A 15,495-nucleotide genomic window follows, 5' to 3' on the forward strand; every position below is an offset into this window, starting at 1 on the left:
TGATCTGTTCCAAAATAATTTTTAGCATTCTCCAATCCAAGTGAGTAAAAGAGTAGGTAGGATAGACATTCAATACAGGAACGGGTGAAAGGTATTATGATTTTTAGCACTTTCCACATAGAACTCCTGAGAGATTTGCAACTGGTTACCGAGGCCGGCTAACAGCTTTTTCAGGTTTGTGTGGGCACAGTGGGACAGAGCCTTGCCTGATGCCATGCTGTTGAGTGCCCCTGCCTCTGGTGGCTCCTGCCTCTGGATCAGGTGGGAGGTGTGTTTGCTGGCAGGCAGCACATTAACCCAGTTTGGTCGGTGGTACCTGTTTCCTGTTCTCTGCACACAGAAACATCAAAGACTGCACTGCCTGCAGGCCCATCCTTGGTTCATGCCCCTGCTGTGTTCTCATCCTCCCTAACACATCCTGGCACTCTTGATCAGGATTTTCTATAAAAACACCAATATAAATTATATCAATGTGAATGACTAAGTGGCAAGCTGCTGTAAAAAAAATCTGCTGAAAGCACATTTGTTGGTATTGACTATTTGAGCTTTGTCACAGACTCCTTATAGAACATGTAATAACTTTGTGGCACAAATCAGGCTTAAAACTGATTTTACAGCATGAGCCTGCATGGTCTTCTACTGGAAAAACAAATAGGTAACTGCTGGTTTAAACATCAGGCATGGTGGGAAATAACCTTGAAAATAGGTAAGAAATGGCCTTATTTTAGATGTAATTTCAAAAGTTGAATAATTATTTCAATATTTTTGTCCATTGTTTAAACAAAGGTTACTTCAAGCAAAAAAATCCCATTTGTTGTCTTCCACATCCATTCTCTCTCAAATCCACAGAAAAAAACAAGAATACCTTGTAAAGATTGGGACTTTTCTATAAATAACTTCAATTGAAAATCATGGGTTCTGCAAATATTAGAAGCTGTGTGATTCAAAGAGTTCTCAGGTAACCTAGCATGGCATCTCATCTCTACATCTGTCTTTGTTCTCCTTGAGAGAAGCACTGGGTCAAGAAGAAACTTGCAGACTGAAACCTTGCTTAGAGAGAGGATTCTCAACTGGTCTACAGCTGGCAAAAATCACACAAACTGTGCTTCCCACTTAGCCTCATTGTATTTGGTGTGTCGGGCAGAAAACACTGAACAAATACTTCTGTTATACAGGGCTCTAGTTTGAACAGCTGGCTGGTAAAAATTAGAGCAGCATGTATCAACTTTGGCAGGAACAGAGGGGGATGCAGGTCTACCCTGTGGGCCAAGACAATGTAAATGAAGCCAATTTGTCCCTCAGCATGGCAGTTCAGCACAGCACTGAATATAGCCTGTGCTGTTCATTTCCTGGATACGCTGTAAGGAGCCAGCCCCCATCCCAAACACACTGTATAGTTAGCCATCTCTGCTGATGTAGCAGTTTGGGGCTAAATGGTGCTGCTTCAGCTAAATGCTGCTTCGTATTGTCTCACTGTTACTCCTTGCAAAACTCAACAGGTCTTGGAGTTCTACTGTTTCACATTTACAGTGAAATAGTCCCTGAAGTGTATTTTGTATACATAGCCTTTCTAATATTGCATAGCCTTTCTAATAACACATCAGAAAACTCCCCGATGAATTTTCTCATTCTGAAAAATGCTTTTGTTCATAGCATGCCTGTTTTTCAAACCAGCTTAAATATTTGCAGGACCATTGAGCACCAGTGTCACCATAAGCTACCTATATAAGCTGTTTAAAACAGGGTAATTATTTCATCAATATCAGCCTAAAACCACATGTGACTTCTACACTAGAAATTAACACTTATTCCCCTTCCCAAACCTTGTGAAGTATGAACCATTTCCTCCCATTTAAGCAAGACAGGTACGGAGAAAGAGATTCTTAGTGATCTGATCAATGTAACACACAGCTGGCAAAAAAACCCAAAAAAGTCAATACTGTGCTTGTTACCTGATCAGAATAAACTTATCTCTGGCATCCCAGCTGCAAAAATTATTTTTCATACCATCCTCCTGTCCTTTACTCCTCTTCCTGTTGATGCCTACCTCACTTGTGCCACTACCAAGGAAGTTGTGTAAACACTTGCATAATTTTAAGTGTGCAAACAAGCCTAACAGAGCCAGTGGTAAAGTTCAAACATTTGAAGTTCAGGAACTGTGTAATGGCTGGACGCATGGCAGAGTGATGTTGGATCAACATCTTCAAAACTATTTTTAACTATTCAAAACTTTAATTATTTTTGCAGCATTTTGGAGGGAGAGAAACTTTCCTTACCCATCTTCTGGCATAGAGGGTTGCAAAGTCCTGCACTCTTTGGGTGTAAAGACAACATCCAAATCATCTTCAGGGAAGTCCCCAAGTTCTTGTGCTAGATCTAAGTCCAGGTTGTTCAGCTGAGTCATCAGGAAGCCTTCAAAATCTACTGGGTCTACTGCATCATAAAAGGAAGGCTAATGAGAAATAAAGAAGCATTTATTTTAGCAACAGAAGGTTCTTCTTGATAGTGCAATTTAGGCATATTTATTTAACTGTTGTAATTCCCATTCTTTATTACACATCAGAAACAAACATCTAAACTTCTAATCTTGAAACAAGGATATAAGGGAGATGACCAAAATGGCAGTGACAGGCAATGCCAATGGGCAGGAGATAGCAGACAAAACACACTAGGAATAACAAGGCCAGGTCTTGGAAGTTACTCCAAGTTACGGAGCTAAGGACTGCAGTTAGTGCTGTAGTTGCTGCCGTCACAAAGATGCACTCATTTGAGGCACTGTGCCTGAAAAACACTAATAGAAATGCTCTGTGCTTTCAAGTGCAACCAAAATTGAGGACAATATATACTCAAAATCAGGAAAAAATTACTATTTTTAATCTCTGAATATTACTGGATTCTGTATTATTTGAGTTCTTAATTTATTGTATTTTTCAAGGGTTTGTACAGTGCTTTTGCAAAAAATTACACGGAACTACTAAAGTTGTTACTGCAAACCATAGATATTCCCCATTTCTACAGTGCACTGCATTGCACCATGATAGACAGAAGCTGTATCTCATTACATTTAATTAGCCATTCTTAAACAGAAGGTCCACTCAGAACAAAGTTAAACAACTATGAGCTGTAAGACTCATGCATGCTTTTTATCTGTTTAGTGTCAAAAACAGAGGCAGAAACTCATGTTTGATTTGGCACTTGGAGATGTTCTACACACAAATAAATGTGACTTCATGTATTAAAAGTGTATGTATAGACAAAACTGAAAATTATTTTACTTGCTATGTAACAAATAAAAATACCCTGTATGTCTTTAGGAAATACAATATTTGTCCAGTTGAGTACAGAGACTAGAATCTTTTATCATTGATTTTCTTTCTTTAGAAAAATCTATAGTTTATTTTCTGTGTGTTCCAGAAAGGCTGATGACACCTCATCACTGTAAAACTGAAGAAAATTAGTTGCAGCATTAGAATAATAGCACTGGAATAACTTATTTACTGTGAGGAAGAATTCTAGAAAAACCAACTAATAAATCCTCCTTTCTGTAAAGGGCAAGGATTGCATTGCACTGATTATCCCAGATATCTTTCACGAGGCTGTCTTCTGAAGCTGCCAGCAAAAAATACATCTGTGGTGCTGTTGATGCATTGTGGGGAAAAGAAGACTTCCAATGTGCCTGGTATCAACACGCCTTTATATTCCATGTTATTCTGCCTGTTGTCTCATCCAATGTGTTCTTAAGCTATCCTCCTTATACTCCAGTGTAAACACCTGTGGGTCAAAATCAGCAAGTCTTCCCTCATTAATGCTGAGGCCTGCTCATGCAAGACTTTCATGGAAATCGACTGGAATTTCACCAGAGCATGAAGTGACTCCAGTGACACCATCGTTGTATCTAAAACATCAGGAATTTTAGCTCAATGGGACAATGAGAAATTTCTCAATTTATGAAACACACATAGAGACTCAAAAATGGCAAAGCACCAGTAACTTTGAACTAAAATGGCTCTGAACTTAATATGCTGCATCAGCCGCAGTAGAAAAGAAGATGTGTCAAAAACAATAATTAGTAAATGCAAGCTTTGGAACCATTTTAGTGTTGTGGACATATAGTTGAGGAAGTTTTTCAGATTAAAAAAATCCAGAAATATCTTGCAGAAAGTTAAGCATATTTGAAAGAAATGTGCTGGAAACATCTAGGAGAAGCAAACCAATTTAAACTTCTGAAAAAAACCTCATATGTGGTAAAAACTCCTGCAAATATTTTAGTAGAGACCTTTGAACCTAACCAAGTACCACCCCCTACCTCGGGTTCCCCTTTTAAAGGGAAACTATATTGGTTTCTGCATAAACAGAGTCTCTGAGCTCTCTCCTCTGCCTGTACATTTAAGGCATCAACTGAATTACCAAAATTTCTCTAGGAAAAGTTTTTCCCTGTCTTTGCTCTTTTTAGCCAAAAAGAAAACTTAACATTACCAGCAAGTCCATCAAATTATAAGGCTGTCAGAGGAAAAAAAATACTCTGCTGGCTTTTAGTTTAAGCATTATCTCTGGTTTGCACCTAGTGTAGTGCTGAAAATGCCGGATCAATAGTTATGAGTAAATAGTAAACCTTATTTGCTATTTTTTTATTAGTTATTGGCATAATATGGTTGAAGGCCATTTACTGTCCTGTCAGAGGGTAAAGCGTAACATGTTAATATATAGATATATAAAAAGGTTTATAGAGAGATTTTTAGATGTAAAAACATATAAAGTATTTAACAAAGAAATAATATGTAATAAATATAAATATATATAACATATATTTCAATCTAATAGAAAAAGTATTTCACAGAAAATTAAAGTAAAACACAGCTTAAAGTATATAAAGGTGTACTACATCTTTTCAGTTGCTGAAGATACCTTTTGCATGCAAAATAGTTTTGCTTAATTAAATCTAATTTTTAATTAACCATTATACTTCCTTTCAGAAGTCATACTTTTTCCATTCTGTCAGGTCAAATCCATTGCATTTCACAGTATCCTCTTTTTCTAGTTCAAGTGTTAACAATAACCTTTAATTATTAGAAATATGCGCTTTTGACTATTGTAAATTAGACACAAATGTAAAAAAAGGTAGTGTTAAAAGTAAATGCAGGTGGAGGGAAATGATCTCCTTAAAAACTGGTGCAGCATTTCAAAGGAAACACAGAAAATGGCTTAAATAAGAAGCCAGCACCCCTTTTCACATATCATAAAAACGTGCAAAACAATTTTCGACAGAAAATGCCAGAAACCATTACTGCAAACATACCTTTTTTAAGGATGATGAATTAGAGGCATGTAGATTGTGACAGCACACACAAAATGGCAGCTACAGTGTAATACTTGGTAGCTGAAATGCTACCAAGTTTTTTGGTAGCAGAAGCGGTTGTCTGCGTGCAGAAGAAGGGACCTGGCCTCGTCAGGCTGAGTAACCACAAGGAACAAGTTAAAGATCACAGTGCCTCAGATTAAGGAAGTGAGTAGTGGCGGGAGGCCCTGACACAGGAAGCAACCACTTGCATCTAGATTTTCACAATCACTGGTGCACAAAGACTCTTCCTGCTTCTACTTATCAGACCTCACAAAAATAATCAGAAATTAAAAGGAGAGGGACCAAAATAATAATCAGTTTCTCTTATGGCACGGTATGTTTGCAGAATACTCATCCTCCTGAAAGGCAATAAAAAGATCTGGCATTTTTTCCCTTTGTCACATGATCTGACTTCTTTAGAGTGTAAGGCTGAAGATGATTTGGAGACACATAAGAGTTGACTCAATTATGTCTATGTCAACTGGGACATGCTTCAGCATTTCTCACTTAACATGCACATTCTACAGCACTGAAAAACAGTCGGCACGTTGCCCCTGCTGCTGGCTCTGGAAACTGTATTAAGTTAAGTTTTTTGAGCCTATACCTTTCTGGGTATTTTTTCTCTTTATTCATTGATCTGTGGTGGTTTTAGCATGGATACAGTTGATTTTTCTTCATAGCAAATATTATGGGGCTATGTTTTGGATTTGTGCTGGAAACAGTGTTGATAATAAAATTTGTTTTCATTATTGGTGAGCAGTACTTACAAGGAACAAAGGCCTTTTCTGCTCTTCATACCACCCCACCAGCAAAGAGACAGGATGCACAAGAGGCTGGGAGAGGACACAGCCAGAACAGGTGACTGCATCTGACCACAGGATATTTCAGACCACATGAAATCATGCTCAGTATATAAAACTGGGGGAAGAAGGACTACAATTCGAAGCATTTACTTGAAGAAGTTGTTGAATGTTTCCATCAGGGAAAGAATGTAATATACTCTAACACTTACTAATTAACTTTGATTCATCGTAATATATAGAGGGATTGTCTATTTCAGGCTCCAAGGAACATTCTCATGTTTCTCAAAGGCATAATTTCCTCAGCTCACCAGAGACTATTTTTAACAATTTCAGGTGGAAGCCAGTGAAATGCAAGACAACTTAGAAGATCATTTAATTTACCCTAAAACAATTAAGCAATGTACATGCCAAACCTGTGTAAGGAGAATAAACACAGAACTTACCAGATGAAATGTAGAAAAGCCAGGGGTACTTAAGCTTCGTTGACAGGACTGTGCAAATCCTGGTTGAACAGTAAATTGCTTTCTTATTTCTGCAGACGAGTGCCTTTAATTAAGCAGAGAAAAATCCTTATAATTACAATTATCCCTTTACAAAATTCCAAATGCCAGCATTTAGCCAATTTAGTCTCCAGTCTTGGTGTTTAGAGAGATATTATTTTATAATGATCTAGGCTCCCCTTGGTTTATAGTTGAGGCAAATCTCATAAAATATTGCAGTCCTATATAACTAAGATTCTGTCACTCTTCCAACAGATATTTATCATCATTTTGCAACCCTCACAACTGGGAAATGCAATGTAAGAAAGAATAACCTTGGCCTGAAGTAAAGTGTGACTGCAACCTTCCTAGGAATACTTGCAGATTCACTTCTGCAAAGCAAAAATACATTAATAAAGTAGAGAAAGAAAAATGAACATTACATAAGCAAATATTTTAATTGATCAAAGGATACTTACACTACTAATGGATTTTGTTGCAAAAAGCCCAAGGCAAACCAAAGAAAGAATTAAAAAATCTGCCTACCTATTTCCTAATTTAAGGAAAAAACTCAGTAAGTGCTAAGTAACTGATTGCTATGGAAGTAGAGAGACTCCAGAACTGAATTCTTCAGAAATCCCAGGGTGATAATGCATATAGTCTGAAAATATGGCAGAGTAGCCTGGTGATTTTTCATGGAAAATAATCAATTAATAGTTAATATGATTTAGAATAATCAGTTTAACAATAATCAGCCATGAAATGGTAACAAAACACCCACACTATATTTCACCATAAGGGTTCAGGACAAGATTTTAAAAACAAGATGCAGTAGAGCATATTTCAAGTAAAAATAATAGCTTGCAGCCCACCAGGGCAGTCAAATGGGAAAAAGGAAAACACAGAGGTAAGAAGACACTCCCCTCCACATGAGACTCTTTCAACTTCAGCAAGCATTAATAGGCATCTTAGAATTAACAAATTCCACAGGACAGTTTTGCCTGCACTTTTTCTCCTATGTGGCCTCTTGATTCCTATTACTACTGTACCTATTCTGTGACACTTACTACAGCTTTTTTGAGCATGATGAAACCCTGAATTTAATAGGTTTCTGTTCATGTGAAGCAACAGGCACCTGACAGAAGGTATTCAAAGTATTGGATTAGATTTAGAAAATAAAAGTTGCATAAATGAGAGTAGTTGTTTTTAGGTCAAAAGGCTATGACAGGTGTGAGTGTAATGCTGCTCCCATCTTAAGTCAGCAGCAATCACAGACAGAACAAAGACATCATTATAGAGAAAGTGAAGAGATCCATTTGGAAGAGGATTTCCTACTCATCAGTGGTATTCCAAAACTCAAACCCAAGACCTTTTAAAGGTTATTCAATGATTACATAAGCAAGAAGCCATGTAGGGAAAGTGACAAAGCCTGTGCACTTTGTAGATTATCTTTGACCTATTTTAGAAAGAAAAGCTATCACCGATGGTGTACTGGGGACACACAAAGGTGATACAGAGACTCCATCATCAGAAGGCATGAAAAGGTGCTTATTTATTAGAAATCAACAGTTCTTACAGAAACAATGGTGGACCCAAGACCTGATTGGCCTTTAGGAATCTTCTCTCACACTTTTGGTGAACTATGAATAGCACACTGTGAAGAACCATATCTATAAACAACAGTTACAGAAAGAGAGATAATAATTGTTTTAATCCTTTCTCTGAGCTTTCTCACAGCTTCTCGCAGCGTCTCAGGAAAATCCTGGGACAGCTGTGTCTCTCTCTGCTCAGAGGATATGTGATTACCACAAAAGCTTCTTGTATATCAGGGTTATTGTTACTCAATTTCCCACTACCAATAATCTCTGATAATGAATGCGTGTACAAAACTTAAATTATCCAAAATTATTATTTTATTGCAAACTGAGTCAGTTTCTCCCCTATCTGTTACTGATGGAAATAGTAGAGGGAGCAGCAGAGGTAGACTGTTGCAGTCTATAGCAGAAGTTGTTGCAGTAAACAATGATATAAGACACCTTTAAATTACATCCAATATAGGGTTGTCATATGCTTCAAAGAGGAAATGATATGAATTTTCAATACAAGAGGAAGCACACATATGTATGAGAGGCCAAATTTGCTGTCTGGTAAAAGCCTGGGCAAATGTAGCTAATTGAGAGCAAATACAGTTCTCAAGATCATTGTCATCAATTAGTTCCAGTGTCTCACCAATAGAAAGAACTTGCAAACTGAATCAGTCCAATGGATGACAAACCTTGTAATCTGTAATGGCAACTTTCAGGTAAGAATAGTTCATTTGACTGACTTCACAGTTTTGCAATGACTAAAAGAAGAAAGTACAGTAAGAAGAAGAGAAGACAGCAAAATTTGTTTGAACCAACTCAGAAATTATTGCCTAGAATTGCTAGGATTAGATAAAGGAGAGTCCCAATTGCTAAAAGAACCAAAAGCACAAGTTAATCACACCAACATGGAGGAAAGGTGGGTGTAACAGTCAGGGATCTGCACGGAGACTTCTGAAAACTTGAGAACTAAGGTGGAAACAGAGGTCCTACTAGATGGCTCTTTGATAATGCCAGAATGGCTATTGTCTGTGATATGCCTGTTTCCTGATCAAAGAGCTGCCTTGGGCACTATTGGTGTACCCCCAGGAAAATGGTATTAACACTCATTTAGTGCATGTCATGTCTTAGCTTTCATGGAGGCTGCAGTCCACCTATGCCTGCCTATACTTTTACCCTCCTTGTCTGTACGGCAGGCCTGTCTGATTCTGAGGAGAGCTTTACAGTCATACTTGACAGCAACAATGGTCTATCTATGTGCTAAAAAGAAGGAAAGAAGGCAAGTGGTTAAGGATAAATGCAAAACAGTCACTGACAATTCTGAGAAAAAGTTCTGTGGTTTCCATTCAGTTGAAGCAAGGGAACCATGAAATTGGACTTAACTTTAAAATGTACATCACCTTAGACATGCCTGTTTATTAACAGTCTGATGATGAAGTGTATAGTGGGCAACTAAAAAATATGGACTGCAGTAAATTCTGGTCCAAAAAGTTTCACAATTATTGGTATGTTATTGGCAATTATTAGGAGATGATGAACAGACAATATGGATTTATCTAAGGGCAGTCACATAAAACCAATCTTATGCTCTTCTGTGATGGTTTAAGTGGCTCAGTGAGGCTCTTGATATTGTCCCTCATGACATTCCCATAAGTAGAGAGAGCAAGCAGCTGCATGGAATCATCACAGCTGTTTCCAAAAGAGCTCACGGCTGGTTAATAAAGCATATTCAAGGCATAGTCATCATTGGTTCAAAAGACAATTGCAAGGAAATTTTACTATGAGAAGAAATTTAATTTTTCCTCAATCTAATTCAGTCCATACTTTATTTTACAACATGGATATAGGGTAACATAGGACTATGTTACCCTATAACCCCCCTAATCTGAGGATTGCATCAACCCAGGAGGAATATAAGTATTTTAGAAACAGTCTGAAATCAGCAGACACACAGCTAGAGTCAAGAAAAATGAATGCAAACCTCTAAACTTAGGAAGAAAAAAAACAACTGCAGAAATACAAAAAGTGAAATTAACTGTCAAAAAAAAAATAGCCATATCACAGAAGAGACACTGAGATAGTATACTGGGACACTTACTAATAAAACTACCACAATGAGGAGAAACAGATCCTATTTCTGTTAATAGAAGTCAATGAGACATATTTGGGCTGATGTATACACTTATAACAACACAGTAAGGTGCAATCAATTTTAAAAGGCTTCAAAAGAGAACAGTTAGATGGCTAAAAATTTTGCAAGGATGACCCAGGAGGAAAGACTGAAAAAACTGGTTGTGTCACCAAAAGGGAGATTGACAGGAGACAGCAGTTGTCCTTGACTATGTAGAAGATAGCAGTAAGGAAAGAAAATGGTGAACAGTTCATGTCCCTAGAGGGAAGAAGAATAAGTAATGTGCTTAAATTGAAACAAGAACGCTCTAGTAAAGTATTTCGAAAATTCCCACTGCAACAGCAGCAGGACACTAAAAGTGGCCTGACAAGCTGGCTGGTGTTGTGGCCAAGCCATTCTCCATTATATTTGAAAAGTCCTGGTGGTCAGGTAAAATCCTGGTTGACTGAAAAAAGGAAAACATTGTTCTCATTTTTAAAAAGGGGAGAAAGAAGGAGCACAGAGGCAACTACAGACTGTTGAGCATCACCTCTGTGGCTGGGCAGATCATGGGGCACATCCTCATCCTCAGTGTTAAGGCACATGAAAGACAAGGAGGTGATCCAAGGCAGCCAGCACAGCTTTACTAAGGACAAATTGTGCCTGACCAGCCTAGTGGCCCTGTATGATGGAGTGTCTGCAAAGGTCAACAACAAAAGTCTTACTGATATCATGTACTTAGGTTTCTGTGACATTATCCGATGTGACAGCTTATCTCCAAATTTGAGAGGCATGTCTATGATGGATGTGCTATGGATGGATGTACTATGATGGATATACTATGTACTATTCAGTGAATAAGGAATTTGCTGGATGGACATAGCCAGTGAGTTGCTGTCAACAGCTCTTGTGAACCCTCCAGGTGGAGGCTGGTGAGGCGTGGTGCTCCTCAGGGCTCTGTCTGGGGATTGGTGGTCTTCCATGTCTTCACCAGTGACATCAGCAGTGACATTGAGTGCACCTTCATCAGGTTTGCCAATGACACAAAGCTGAGCAGTACAGGTAACACAACAGAAGGAAGGGATGCCCTCCGGAGAGACCTGGACAAATTTAAGCAGTGGGCCCATGGGAACCTCATGTGGTTCAACAAGTCCAAGTGTGAAGTGCTGACCCTGGGCCAGGGCAGTCCCAGATATGAGTACAGACTGGGAGAAGAACTCATTGAGAGCCCTGTGGAGAAGGGCCTGGGGATTCTCCTGGATGAAAAGCTAGACATGACCCAGCAGTGTGTGCTCACAGCATAAAAAGTCAACTGCATCCTGGGCTGCATCCAAAGAACTGTGGCCAGTGGGCTGAGGGAGGGGGATTTGGCCTCTCTACTCTGCTCTTCTGCAACCTGCCTGGGGTACTGAGTCCAGGTCTGGGGTCTTCAGTCTTGTACTGCACTAAATAGTTATTTAGTTGTTGTTTTGCGCTGGGTGATTGGAGATTTGCACTGAGTAGCCTTTATATTGCATTGAATGGTTTATGTTTATTACATGGTTTTTCCCTCACACACCCCTCTCCCCAGTACTCCCTGGTGGTGGTCTCTCCCCTGGTTTACCCTTCCCCTTTCCCCTACTCACTTGTATCCCATTGGCTGTAGTCCCTCTCCTCCAGCCCCCTTTCCCAGTTCATAAAAGCCCCTAGAGGCAGCTGGCCTGGCCTCTTTTCCATGTGGGCTCTTTCCCACCTGGGTCTGTCTTTTCTACCTGGAAATAAGGACATTTGTCCCCACGTGGAGAAAAGCGCTTCTTGTCTTTTGCCTTTGTCCATGTAAGATCGTGTGGGCTGGAACAAGCCAGATTGGACCGAAACAGCCCGTCCAGACATGGGTTCTTACACCTCAGGACACAATAAACATGGACCTGTTGTAGCAGTCCAAAGGAGAGTCACGAGGATCAGAGGACTGCAGGAGCTCTCCTGCAAAGGCTGAGACACCTGGGGTTGTTCAGCCTGGAGAAGTCTCTGGAGAGACCTCATCACAGCCTTTTACCACCTACACGGAACATGTCAAAAGGAGGGAGTGTGACTTTTGCTACAGAAAAATAATGATACGACAAATGGGCAATGGTTGTAAACTTATAGAGGAGAGATTTAGATTAGATCTTGGGAAGAAATTCTTTACACAGAGGATGGTGAGGTACTGGAACAGGTTGCCCAGAGAAGCTGTGGATGCCCTGACCTTGGAAGTGTTAAAGGATACATTGGATGGGGCTTTGAGCAACTGTACCTATTGAAAGATGTCCCTGTCCATGAAGGGGACAGTTGGATGTAGATAACCTTTAAGGTACTTTCTGGCCCAAACCATTCTGTGATACTAAGCAGCCATCTCGTGATTGCCTAGTGCCAAGAGGCCATTTGTGATGTCCCTCAGCTACTTGGAAAACAGCATCTGGGCAACTGCAACCCTTCCAAAGACCAGTGGGATTCAGCAGTGTTAATAGCTGTACTGATCACTTATATTGATAGCTGCTCCTTTTCACTAGCTGAAAAAGAAAAGAAAAGAAAACAAAACAAAAAAAGTGTAGATTTGGTGAAGACTTTTCCACAAAGGTCACTGCTGAATTCAGTTTGTCAACATGCATGTAGAAGGATAGTGTAAACCTGTACAAAGACAGCAGATGACAACATACTATGGATTTTCTGGATTTTAGGTCCTTGGCTGAACCACAGCATCAAAGCAAAATAATATAAATTGGAACTAATTTTTCCACTCTGTGATGTCTTGAGCCCTGAATGATGATGACATACAATCATACAATCTGGTGCAATTCTTGAAAAAGCGGGAACTCACCACGCTTCCTGATCCACCCAGACAGGACTGGAGGGTAGCCAAATAAAAACAACCAACCAAAATAAAACCCAAACCCCAAACTGGTGCTTCTCAATCTCAATTTCAGCAGTGTCTGTCCCACAGGTAGATATAAACCTCCAGCTGAGACATAGTCTGTATTTCACAAATACTCTCCAATGCAAAGCATTCAGTTTGCATAATATATTAACAGTGTAACCAAAGTAACAGACTACACCTGGAGGTTCTTAAATTAATCTTGGAGGTCAAATTCTGGAATGGTTCGCAGGACAGAGCTCCTTGAAGGATTGTATGCTTGGAGATTTGGGTTATTAGTTGGGCCCAGATGAGGGCCCAGGAAAGAAAGGAAAGGAAAGGAAGATAAACCAGGCATTTATTTTCATCCTTTAACATATGTGAGATCTATGGCTGAACATTGCTGGTTCTATAATTAAAATTATATTAATGCTTATAATGCATAAAGCAGGTTTTGCAGTTTCACTGTAAATTCTGCTCAATGACATATGTCTTTGAAATATGTAATTTAAAAGCAGGCACAATGGGTATACTTTTTTAGTATGTATATAATATGAAAATTTAAACAGAGAAAAGCAAATTAAAAATAAAAGTGAAAGAGAACAGCTTTAACGATCACCTATTAACTGAAAATCAGAAACTTCCTAAGAAAAGACCTAATTTTAAAAGTATGCTTCTCATGCCTACTGGTTGAAGTTCTCCAAAGTTACTTACTCCAAAGCTACTTACTATTAGAGGGGAGGGAGAAAGGGTAATCCTTAACAACCTTACAATCCCTTCCAGCAGACTGAAGTTGTCTTCTACAAGAGCTGCATACGCAATTAGACAGCAAGGAAATATGAAAATAAATAAATAAATAGAAAATGCAAGAGCTATCCCCAAAGACAGACACATTCACATTTAAATGTACATGGATGGCAGAATCATTAAAAAAAATAGTGAAAACTTTTACTCAACAGGTTAAATATTCAGCCTTGGTTACCCTGAAGAGTAATCCCTTTCATCTGACACTGAAAAAGAAAATTCACAGCTAGCTTTCATTCTTTTCTGAGCCTAAGATGAAACTTCTCTAGTTACAACTGAAAACAAGCAACTAAAAAGCTCTAGAAGAGAAAAATGTAACAAATACCTACCGCTCTCTTTCATTCCCACACGCAAAGACACACAAAGTTTTGGGCAATGATCCAGATCTTTAACTAGCAAATATGGGAATCTCACTTAGATCTCTTGTTCTTACTGCCAGTGGCACTGCCTGTTTTTCTTCTAAGTTTCTAATTAGTCCTTAAGGCACCGGAGCTCCACTTTGTTAGTCACTGTTTACAGCAGTGGTCGATCTGAACTGCTGCTCCTTCCTTGTTGGCTCTACACCAAGGTAGGCTCTACACCCTCTGGCACACACCCACTTTTGGGTCTACCACATTAAGACTCTATATCAGCTAAAGCAATAAAGATCCTATTCAAGATGGTTGAAACTAAACAACAATCTTCTTACATGGGATGGTGTGGGAAGAAAGAAAAAAATCTAAATGAGGAAACTGTTAACTTCATTATGCTGTCAACTTGTTACAAAATGGGCAAGAGCTCAATTTTTATTTCTTTCCCAGGTCATGTATGATATTTATTCAGTGAAGATTTTTCTCTGCCTTTCTGTTTTGCTGCTTCTCCCTCGGGAAGAGACATGAGCACTGATAAAAATAATTTTCTAATCCTGGCCATGCAAAGAAACCAAAAACCTCTGATTTGCTCCTGATGAACAATGTTTTTATGCAGTTTTTAATTGCTGCATGGATAATAGGAATAGCTATGAAATAACTTTTGAGAAGACAATGTGTATACATTGTTGACTGGCTGACTCCTGCAATGAAAGTGGTTTTAGGTGTGAGGTTTTACATGATAGTTTAGTGGTACCTCCTGGAAAGCAGAAAGTATAATTCAATGTCATCTGCCATCCTATTGTAGACTTAGACTGGTTGTGGTAGTTTATATATGCAATAGAGAATTTGTAATTAATATCTCATTTGATGCTAAATAATGATGCTGACAGAAGATAAATACGTGTGTAAACACCAGAATTCTTTTGTTGTCCCCATTGCCTTAATATCCACCAGCACACAGCAATATGTACACAAAGTTTTCATTCTGAATGGATTAACCTCAGTTTGTCTAAGGACAATTTTCTGTGTTTGGCTCAGAAGCCTCTCTGCTTGAAAGGCACTAAAGCTCACATTGGTGCCTTATTATTTTCTGTTAACTGAGATGTCTGAAGAAATACTTTTTAACAAATGTGCCCCTACAGCCTCCAAGAGACACACA

The 15,495-nt window shown here is 38.9% G+C and overlaps 1 protein-coding gene across 1 annotated transcript in view; it reads right to left on the bottom strand.

The window, feature by feature from the left end:
* Nucleotides 1-2,419, bottom strand: part of DOCK8 (dedicator of cytokinesis 8) — a 64,867-nt gene extending 62,448 nt beyond the window's left edge. The window contains exon 1 of the mRNA XM_066568791.1: nucleotides 2,277-2,419. Within this exon, the coding sequence (XP_066424888.1) occupies nucleotides 2,277-2,404 (128 nt within the window). The 5' untranslated portion in view covers nucleotides 2,405-2,419. The remainder of the gene's footprint in view (nucleotides 1-2,276) is intronic.
* Between the last annotated feature and the right edge of the window lie 13,076 nt (nucleotides 2,420-15,495).

The sequence above is a fragment of the Molothrus aeneus genome, chromosome Z, assembly GCF_037042795.1.
Source record: "Molothrus aeneus isolate 106 chromosome Z, BPBGC_Maene_1.0, whole genome shotgun sequence".
In the NCBI taxonomy this organism is placed as follows: Eukaryota; Metazoa; Chordata; class Aves; order Passeriformes; family Icteridae; genus Molothrus; species Molothrus aeneus.